The 11,424-nt window shown below is 43.9% G+C and overlaps 1 protein-coding gene across 1 annotated transcript; it reads right to left on the bottom strand.

Annotated features, from left to right (window-relative positions):
• Window positions 1–6,074: 6,074 nt before the first annotated feature.
• On the bottom strand, window positions 6,075–9,088 carry LOC115122127 (neurofilament light polypeptide-like). The gene is made up of 4 exons (XM_029651317.2): window positions 7,943–9,088; window positions 7,366–7,490; window positions 6,801–7,231; window positions 6,075–6,666 (listed from the first exon to the last, which is right to left on the bottom strand). The coding sequence occupies exons 1-4, from the start codon at window positions 8,990–8,992 to the stop codon at window positions 6,368–6,370; spliced, it is 1,905 nt and encodes a 634-aa protein (XP_029507177.1). The 5' UTR covers window positions 8,993–9,088; the 3' UTR covers window positions 6,075–6,367.
• Between the last annotated feature and the right edge of the window lie 2,336 nt (window positions 9,089–11,424).

Here is an 11,424-nt window from a genome sequence, read left to right as displayed (position 1 = left end):
ACATTTCTAATTAAGATACATAGATAAATTAGCATAGTAAAACAATATTAAATAAATTAGCATAGTAAAACAATATAAAATACATTTGGATAGTAAAACAATATTAAATGAATTAGGATAGTAAAATAATATTAAAACAACAGTGAACATGAGAGAGTAATATGAGATACTGTATTAATATTGAGAGATGTTTATGCAGTTTCAGCAAATAGCTACATTATTTGAGAACAACATTACCTACATGGTTAAACATGATTTTAAACTATACATATTTAATTCAAAGTATTTTACATGACAAGTTAAACAATTGAGTGATAGATCCTTCGGAGATTTAGCAACATTAAAGCAGACAGCAACCCGATCGTAATTTGAAATTCAGCACCACCGGAAAATGGACAGCGACTATCTCAGGCAGAATCCATGAAGAGGTTTCTTTGAAATGTAGCCTATCACTCACAGTGAATGAATCCTTATTATAATGCTAGAAGGATAGTTGGTCTGATTCTATGCCACAAAGCACGATAACACCTGGGGTGTTACATATACGTTTTTGTTCCTAAAACTTTCAGAACAAAATATTCTATCTAACATTTAAAAAAAAATATTATGACATACAGTGCCTTCGGAAAAGATTCAAACCCCATTACTTTTTTCACATTTTATTTTGTTACAGAAAAAATTGATTAAATAAAAAAAATCCTTAGCAATCTACACAAAATACCCCATAATGACAAAGCAAAAACATGTTTTTAGAAATGTTTGCAAATTTATTACAAATAAAAAACAGAAAACATTATTTACTTAGGTATTCAGACCCTTTGATATGAGACTCAAAATTGAGCTCAGGTGCATCCTGTTTCCATTGATCATCATTGAGATGTTTCTACAACTTGTAGTCCCACTGTTGTAAATTCAATTGATTGGACATGATGTGGAAAGGCACACAACTGTCTATATAAGGTCCGTAGAGCTCCAAGACAGGATTGTGTCGAGGCACAGATCTGGGGAAGGGTACCAAAACTTTTCTGCAGCATTGAAGGTCCCCAAGAACACAGCGGCCTCCATCATTCTTAAATGGAAGAAGTTTGGAACCACCAAGAGCTGGCCGCCCGGCCAAACTGAGCAATCGGTGGAGAATGGTCTTGGTCAGGGAGGGATGGTCTCTAAGACAGAGCTCCACAGTTCCTCTGTGGAGATAGGAGAACCTTCGAGAAGGACAACCATCTCTGCAGCACTCCGCCAATCAGGCCTTTATGGTAAAGTTACCAGATGGAAGCCACTTAACAGTAAAAGGCGCATGACAGCCTGCTTGGAGTTTGCCAAAAGGCACCTAAAGACTCTCAGTCCACGAGAAACAAGATTTTCTGCAAGTCCAAGGTGGCGTAGCAGTCAGACGTCTTTGTCCTTCATCTTGTCGTGTCCCATGTATAGATCTTTTATATCTTTTTCTTCGCATATATTTTTTATATTTCTCTAAACCTCAACTTCATAATAGTCTCCTGCAACCCACCTCACCCAACATGGTGTGGATCTGTTTTTTCTAAAGTATATTTATTTACCTCCGGAACCTGAATCCCCCAACAGAAGCTTGCCAGCTCACTAGCTACTAGCTAGTAGTCAGCTAACCACTGCTAGTGGTCATCAGCTAACCTTAAGCTCGGCAAGCTCTCACCACTTTGTACAACACGACTCAAACCGGACATATTTTCTCTCCATATCCCCGGATTCCTACCGCAAGCTCTGAACCTTTCACATGGATCATCGCAGCTAGCTAGCTGCAATCCGAGTGACTACTCCTAGCTAACGTCTGTCCCAAAGCAAGCACCAATTAGCCTGGAGCTAGCCCATGCTAGGCCTATTCTCCCGGCTAGCTGAAGAGGCCCTGAGGCCCTGAGGCTAGGAAACATTGTCACCACCAATAAATCCACTATAATTGAGAATTTCAATAAGCATTTTTCTACGGCTGGCCATGCTTACCGCCTGGCTACCCCTACCACGATCAACAGCCCTTCACCCCCCACAGAAACTCGCCCAAGCCTCCCCATTTTTCCTTCACCCAAATCCAGATAGCTGATGTTCTGAAAGAGCTGCAAAATCTGGACCCCTACAAATCAGCCGGGCTAGACAATCTGGACCCTCTCTTTCTAAAATGATCTGCCGAAATTGTTGCAACCCCTATTACTAGCCTGTTCAACCTCTCTTTCGTATCGTCTGAGAAACCCAAAGATTGGAAAGCTGCCGCGGTCATCCTCCTCTTCAAAAGGGGCCCTGCCCTTCTAAGATCTTCGAAAGCCAAGTTAACAAACAGATTTGCGACTATTTCCAATCCCACCGTACCTTCTCCGCTATGCAATCTGGTTTCAGAGCTAGTCATGGGTGCACCTCAGCCACACTCAAGGTCCTAAACGATATCATAACCGCCATCGATAAGAGACATTACTATGCAGCCGTATTCATCAATCTGGCTAAGGCTTTCAACTCTGTCAATCACCACATTCTTATTGGCAGACTCAACAGCCTTGGTTTCTCAAGTGATTGCCTCGCCTGGTTCACCAACTACTTCTCTGATAGAGCTCAATGTGTCATATCGGAGGGCCTGTTTTCCAGACCTCTGGCAGTCTCTATGGGGGTGCCACAGGGTTCAATACTCGGGCTGACTCTCTTCTCTGTATACATCAATGATGTCGCTCTTGCTGTTGGTTCACCTCTATGCAGACGACACACCATTCTGTATACCTCTGGCCCTTCTTTGGACACTGTGTTAACTAACCTCCAGACGAGCTACAATGCTATAAATCCATCCAGCATCACTACTCTGGACGGTTCTGACTTAGAATATGTCGACAACTACAAATACCTAGGTGTCAGGTTAGACTGTAAACTCTCCTTCCAGACTCACACTAAGCATCCCCAATCCAAATTTAATTTAATCGTGCTTCCATCACTCGTGCTGCCAAACATACCCTCGTAAAACTGACCATCCTACCGATCTTCGACTTTGGCTATGTCATTTACAAAAGAGCCTCCAACACTCTACTCAACAAATTGGATGCAGTCTTTCACAGTGCCATCTGTTTTGTCACCAAAGCCCCATATACTACCCACCACTGCAACCTGTACGCTCTCGTTGGCTGGCCCTCGCTTCATACTCGTCGCCAAACCCACTGGCTCCAGGTCATCTACAAGTCTCTGCTAGGTAAAGCCCCACCTTATCTTATTTTATCTCTTATCTTATCCCTCACTGGTCACCATAGCAGCACCCACCCGTAGCACGCGCTCCAGCAGGTATATCTCACTGGTCACCCCCAAAGCCAATTCCTCCTTTTGCCGCCTTTCCTTCCAGTTCTCTGCTGCCAATGACTGGAACGAACTGCAAAAATCACTGAAGCTGGAGACTCATATCTCCCTCACTAGCTTTAAGCACCAGCTGTCAGAGCAGCTCACAGATCACTGGGCCTGTACATAGCCCATCTGTAAATAGCCCATCCAACTACCACATCCCCATACTGTATTTATTTATTCATCTTGCTATTCATCTTTACACCCCAGTATCTCTACTTGCACATTCATCTTCTGCACATCTACCATTCCAGTGTTTAATTGCTATATTGTAATTACTTCGCAACCATGGCCTAATTATTTCCTTACCTCCCTTATCCTACCTCATTTGCACACACTGTATATAGACTTTTTCGACTGTATTATTGACTGTATGTTTGTTTATTCCAATGCGTAACTCTGTGTTGCTGTATGTGTCAAACTGCTTTACTTTATCTTGGCCAGGTCGCAGTTGTAAATGAGAACTTGTTCTCAACTAGCCTACCTGGCTCAATACATGTGAAATAAAATATTGAAGATTGAACTCTTTGGCCTGAATGCCAAGGGTCACGTCTGGAGGAAACCTGGCCCCATCACTACGGTGAAGCATGGTGGTGGCAGCATCATGCTGTGAGGATGGTTTTCAGCAGCAGGGACTGGGAGATGAGTCAGGATTGAGGCAAAGGTGAATGGAGCAAAGTACATAGAGATCATTGAGAAAAACCTGCTCCAGAGCGCTCAGGACCTCAGACTGGGGCTAAGGTTCACCTTCCAACAGGACAACGACCCTAAGCACACAGCCAAAACAACACAGGAGTGGCTTCGGGACAAGTCTCTAAATGCCCTTGAGTGGCCCAGCCAGAGCCAGAACCTGATCGAACATCTCTCGAGAGAGACCTGAAAATAGCTGTGCATCAAACTCTCCACATCCCACCTGACAGATCTTGAGAGATCTTGAGGTGTGCCAAGCTTGTAACATCATACCCAAGAAGTCTCGAGGTTGTAATTACTGCCAAAGGTGCATCAACAAAGTACTTAGTAAAGGGTCTGAATACTTATGGAAATGTGATTTTTCAGTTTATTTGTATTTTTGTGGCAAAAATGTCTAAAAACCTGTTTTTCTTTGTCATTATGGGGTGTTGTGTGTAGATTGATGAGGGGGATTTTTTTTTTTTAAATGCATTTTAGAATAAGGCTGTAACCTTACAAAATGTGGGGAAAGTCAAGGGGTCTGAATACTTTCCAAAGGCACTCTAAATCAAAATAAGAACATCTTAGAAATGTCTGCCTGTATGCTACGACTGCAAATGAACTATATGAGCTGCACTTCTATTGCTTGTCCTCACATTACATGTCCTCACATGACCCAGACTGTACTGCACCTGCGGACTTGCTTCTTGGTGACGATGCTTTGTTCACTCAGAGCAATTTTAACCCCTTTCATCAATGGACATTGCCAAATAGCATGAATAAAAACAGACTAAAGTAGCCATAGAAGCAGTGGGATATCAAATGTGGCTCTTTCTAATGTCAATGTCACGTACACCTTCCGCCCTAGTAGCTTAGAATCAGTTTTCCAACTGACATATCCACACCTCTGCAATGCAGGTGTTGGTTAATACTACCTCGTTTATTCTTTAGTGCTGTCCCTGGATGACTGCTGATTGCTGTACCTCTTCCACTCAGGATTTTAGCTAGCCCTCACGTAATGTGCTGAAGGAAGCAACTAAATTGCCAAGAGTCATAGAGTTAGCACAATGTCTTAAAAGCAATAAAAACCAGAGATGTTATCGTTCTCAGCCCTGATATGAGCTAATAACAATGCCATCACTGTCTGAAGATCATCCCGTTCCTCAGCATCTGTTTCTCTGACACACTGGACCTGTTCTGCGTAGCTGATGAAGCATCTGATGTAGACCTTGCCAGGCCTTGTGCTACAGCACAAAAATCTGTCAGGCCCCTGCTAGTGCGTCGTGATGCGTCGTGACAGAGAGATGAATGGTTGTGTTTATAAGATGGCTTTGCACCAGTGGTATTCAAAGTCTGGGTCGCGACCCCTGGTGGTGTCGTGGGGTACACTTCAGGAACAAAATATTAAAAGTGCAGATTATTGGATGGGACAATATACAAACCTTTTTTGAAAGATAGTTTCAAAGATATAGTTTTATTAAGTAAATGTATTTATTTATTAGAGATTCAAATGCATTGAATTTAAGCTTATTTGTTGATGTAAAAATCGAAGGTTGTGTCATTAGATTTGGGATGTGGTGGGGTCGCAATGAATTATTGGGGAAAAAATGGGGCCCCCAGAAATTCTGGCTGACAAAATGGGGCCCCTGCTGAAAAGTTTGAGTACCACTGCTCTACACCGTCTAAACGAGATCTGACATGCTATTGATCATAGTAAACCATCATGTTAATGTCTTCTTACAAACAGCTTATAAAGCATTTAATAGATAGTTTGTTCAACATTTGTAAACAGTTTGTAACTCATGACACATAACCTGTTAATGGATTGATTGATGACTGAATCAATTGAGTCTGGACCTGCTGTAAGCAGGCCATTACATGCATTCAATTTGTGGTGAACTATGTGATCATTTTTTTAAGCACACCTTCAATTAAAAGTTTATAACGAATATATTCAACAACTCATCCTTGTTGTTGAGTTGAACAGATCTGACATAGAAATGATACATATTGTTTAATTGAGTTATTATTTAGCATGAAGCACAAAAACAACAAATGACACACTCTGCATTTGAATAGTATTTATTCAGTCATCCGAAACCACACTCTCGCAGACTTGCACACAGGCACAGCACACACATTCTTACACACACAAGGAATTGTGTGACCAGACTTTAATTGACTTTTTATGATCTTTGCAAGCAGTAATTTTATGCAGTAGTGCACTAAAATATGTATTGTATTGAGCACCTTGTTAACAAGCACACTGAAGTCATAAATATTGGGTATTTCTGCTGTTTTTTCGAGCTGAGGTTTTTATTAGACTGTCTTTTGGCTTGTGGAGTCCTGGGCCACAAACTTACTTTTTAGCCATTGGTTTTTCAGATTTTTCTTTCTTCTCTTCGGCAGGTTTTTCACTCTTTCCAACGGTCTTGGATATCTCTGGTTCACCTTTCTCTTCTTTGGTGTCTGCTTTGTCATCTTTTTTCTCCTCACTTTTAGCTTCAGCTTGATCCTCTTCCTCTTTATCACCCCCTTCTTTATCTTCTTTATCTTCCTCGCCTTCCTTTCCTTCCTGCTCCCCACCCTTGTCCTTATCTTCCCTTTTCTCTCCATCCTCCTTTGCAGTTTCTTCCTTCTCTTCCATCTCATCCCCAGCTATAACCAAAACATTTTATAATTGTGAATAGGGAAATAATTGTGTTAGTAGACTGTATTGTAAAAATGTTGACATCTAAGCAATGCACGACAACAATAGAGAATATTCTTTGAGGGATAATGCTAATGCTAACCTTCTTCGCCGTCCTTAGCATCCTCCCCATCTTCTTTCTCCACCTCGCCTCCCTCATCTCCATCTTCCTCCTTCTCCTCTCCACCCTCTTCCTCCTTCTCCTCTCCACCCTCTTCCTCCTTTTCCTCTCCCTCCTCTTCCTTCTCTTCCTCCTTCTCATCCTCTTCCTCCTTCTCCTCCTCCTCCTCCTGTGGTAGGCTGGCAGAGTCCTGCTGGGCTAGGCTGGCAGAGATGACATCATCTCCAGAGGCAAATGAGGAGCTGAAGAAGCGTGAAGTCATCAGGTAGGGGGCGCCAGAGCTTAGGCTGGACTGCATGGAGAACATAGAGCGGCCAAAGGACGGTGTGGCCGACAGGGTGTGGCCGTAGACACTGGACATACCCCCGGACACGCCCACACTGAAACGAGACTCCTCCCCCTCCAGCAGCTTCCTGGAGAAGTAAAGTATCATGGGACATATATACTTTCAGAGTTAAAGGACAAAATGTTTTCCTTGACATGGACTTGCATTAGTATTATTACGTTATATTTATTTAAGTTGAAGCTCTGGTCAATAGCATCCTACCTGTAGGCAGCGATCTCGATGTCAAGGGCCATCTTAACATTCAGCAGGTCCTGGTAATCCTTCAGGTAGCGAGCCATCTCCTGCTTTGTGGCTCCCAGCTCATTCTCCAGCTGGCCAATAGTATCCTACAGGAGAAGTTTAGAGTTAATGTGATGGATAATGTGTGTGTTCTTACAGCAGGTTACACGTTCAGGTAAACTGCCAAAAAATGTTGAGTGTGACTATTAAAATGCACATTTGATGCAATATAATATTTTTCCCCTTCTACATTACTAAATCAGTTCCACTTTGCACAAATTATTAAAAACATTATGGGTGTCTTGTATTCTGATCAAGTCATCTATCTATTGATAAACAGTTTCTAAACATGCAATTAAGAAACACATTCACTATTATATTGCATTCCTTCTGAGGTATTTGCTTGAATACAGATATAAATTTGTCCTGCTGTACCACTACTGACCTGCTGTACCACTACTGACCTGCTGTACCACTACTGACCTGCTGTACCACTACTGACCTGCTGTACCACTACTGACCTGCTGTACCACTACTGACCTGCTGTACCACTACTGACCTGCATGCCATTGATCTCAGCACTCTGCTTGTCCTCCATGTCATGCAACTGTTTCTCCAGAGACTCATTGAGACCCCTGCAGGCATCGATCTCCAGCAGGCGGGCCTGGAGCTGCCGGCGGTACTCCCCAGCCTCGTCCCTGGAGCTCCTCACTGCATCGCTGTGCTGGGCCACGCTCTCCGTCAGGGAGCCCACCTTCCCACGGAACCACTCCTCAGCAGACTGCATGTTCTTGGCCGCCAGCCTCTCGTACTGGGCTCGGATGTCCCTCAGAGCCCCGGACAGATCCGGCGTGGTGGCCTCCATCTCCACAGCCACCTGGGCCCCCAGCTGGGCCTGGGCCTGGAGCTCTACCACCTCCCCCTCGTGGAGCCTCTTGAGGAAGGCCAGCTCGTCCAGCAGGGTCTCCACCCTCTTCTCCAGCTCGGTCCTGGCCAGGGTGGCCTGGTCGGCACCACGCCGCGCATCCAACAGCCTTCCCTCCGCGTCCTCGCGGGCCACAACCTCCTCCTCGTAGCGGGCCTGTAGGGCGCTCAGGGCTTGCCCCAGACGTTCCCTCTGCCCCAGGGCGGCCTGCTGCTCCCCACGCGCCTCCTCCACGGCAGCCCTCAGAGCCCGCGCCTCCTGCTCATACAGGGCCCTCAGACGGGAAGGCTCCCCATGCCTCTGCCTCAGCAGCATCAGCTCAGCCTCCAGAGCACGGTTCTGCTGCTCTAGCTCCCGCACACGGTCGATGAAGCCGGCAAAGCGGTCATTGAGCTCCTGCATCTGAGCCCTCTCCTGGGTCCTCACCGTGCGGAACTCAGAGCTCACCTGGGCCGCCTGGCTCAGCTCCAGTTCCACGGAGGAGGAGGAAGCCGGGGATGAATGCAGAGCCCGTCCAGGAGAGGAGTACTGCAAACGGGAGCTCACAGAGGACAGGGGAGAGGTGTGGATTGAGTAGGCCGAGCGTGACCTCCCCCTGGTTACCACCCCTCGGGGGGCTCCCTCCACATACCAGCGGCGGTAGGAGGAGGAGGAGTAGTAAGGGTCAAAGCCGAGGGTACTCATGGCTGTGCTGGGAGGACAGGCTGCTTTGTCGGGCTCTGTGTGAATATGTCTGTAGGGCTCCGGTGAAGAACCCAGACTGATGCTGTGCTGCTGCAGTGGCTCCAGCTTTTATAGCAATATGGAGAGCTCTGACGCAAGCAGTTTCCCAAACTCTGACTACGCAGGATCGAAAGCCTAACACTGCAACGGATAGAGAGGGAGAATGAGAGAAAGAGAATAAGGAAGGAGAGAGAGGGGGAGGGAAGGAGATATAGAGATGTCGAGAGATGGGGAGGGAAAGGGAGAGGGGGCAGATGAAAGAGAGATGTTTGTGTTTTTGAGGGTAGAACAGAGGTTAACATGTTTTTAGTTGCTCTACAGTGTTTCTGTTATACACAGTAACCTTGACTACTAATATTCACAAGTTAATGTACAGAAAAGTAGAGTCAGATAGCTAAAGCCTCTGGCTAGTGAAGTATATTATCTGCACTGCACCTGCAGTCATAGAAAAAATGAATAGTCGCATGAGATGACTTGAATTTGTACTCATTTGAATGTAGGTCCTGCAGTCCTCTCTGCAGGGGAAGAGAATGGGCTGTCCTGATTCTACAGCAGCTTTTGTGTTCCTATTATACACAGCATGTAATCATACAGTGACACAGCAACTCCCCTGCTGGCCAATAGGAGAAATACACCCATGACCTCTGAAAACCTGCAATGATAAACACAGAACACACAGCTGGGTTGTATTTGGTCAAATACATGGTCAAATATGTGATGAATCTCAGAGTGCTTATTTACTTATACGTCATGGCTGGTAAGCTACTGTTTGGTGCCTGTAGATACTTCTTCTGTAGGGGAGAGTGGGGTAAGTTGTGCTAAAGGGTTAGCTGAGCCACCCCTTGACTCTAGGAAACCATACACAAAACAAATAATGTGACCAAATATTTAGGAAGAGGTCATAATTTCATGGAGTCTGTGAAGGAAGAAACCACATGTAAAAAGTGGTAAGCAAGTTAGGTACAAAAAACTGATTTTCACAAATAAATGTATTGCGTTATATGTTTCATGGTGCTTGTATCTAACCCAAAGTAGATAGTTCTAAGACTGTTTTATACATCAGTTGTGGTCTCTATAAGCTTCAATATAAGGTCCTGAACCTAGCATGAAAGTGCATTCTTGTAGCTGTGTGAGCTAATATTGAAAAAATGTTTGCTTTGGGGAAAGTTGTGCCATTTGGCCAGTGGCAATTGAGCCAATGGCTCAACATACCCGATACAAATGATGATCACATTTTGTCAGTTTTATGCATATGAAGATAGGGCATTTTTATTTTTACAGAGCAGACATCACCATGGCCCGTGTATACACATGTAAAACAAGCAGGGGTCTAGCCCTCACTTAAAGTTCTTGAAAGAACAGCCAATGAAGTTAGAGTCCATTCGAGCAGCAGCAAGGGATGAAACAATTGACCGAATGACACTGAAGAGGTACATTAACAAAAAATAAAACATTTACCTGTGTGGAAGAAAGCCTATGATAGAGTAGCAGAGGCACACAGGGGGCTTGTTCGACATTGCAGCCGACTGATCTACAAATCACCTTGCATCATAAATAACTACTCATTATTAGTTGTAGATCAGTCATGGATTTGATTATCTCATGGAGTCTGAGCTTGCTAAACTGATTATTTCCAAGGATACACAACATCCGGAAATATACAGTGGGTCTCAACCCCAAGTATTCAACCCCATTTTTTTGTCATTGATCTACATAAAATACTACATAATGTCAAAGTAAAAATAAAATTTGACATTTTTACAAATTAATAAAAACATAGTTGTTGTGCATAAGTATTCACTCCCTTTGTTCAGGCAAGCCTACATTTGTTTAGAAGTACATTTTGGCTTAACAAATCACATAATAAGTCCTTCTGGTCCTTCTGAACTGAGCTGCAGGAGGAAACTGCTCAGGGATGTCACCATGAGGACATTGGTGATTTTAAAACAGCTACTGAGGATGGAAAACTGAGGATGGATCAACAACATTGTAGTGACTCCGCAATAATGACCTAAATGACAAAGTGAAAAGAATTTTTTTAAATACACAGAATAAATGCTAAACTTTATTTTTGGGGCAAATCCAACACAACATCACTGAGTAACTGACTCCTTATTTTCAAGCATTGTGGTGGCTGCATCATGGTATGTGTATGCTTGACATCAGCAATGACTGGGTCGTTCTTTTGTATAAAAAGAAAACGAATGGAGCAAAATCCTTGAGGAAAACCTGACTTAGTTTGCTTTACACCAGACACTGGGAGAGAAATGCACATTTCAGCAGGACAATAACCTAAAATACAAGGCCAAATCTACACTGGAATAACTTAACAAGAAGACAGTAAATGTTCCTGAGTGGTCAAGTTACAGTTTTGACATAAATCTGCTTGAATA

The sequence above is a fragment of the Oncorhynchus nerka genome, linkage group LG4 (assembly GCF_034236695.1).
Source record: "Oncorhynchus nerka isolate Pitt River linkage group LG4, Oner_Uvic_2.0, whole genome shotgun sequence".
Classification (NCBI taxonomy): Eukaryota; Metazoa; Chordata; class Actinopteri; order Salmoniformes; family Salmonidae; genus Oncorhynchus; species Oncorhynchus nerka.
Note: the sequence above shows the minus strand (reverse complement) of the source record. Positions and strands in the feature narration are given on the sequence as shown.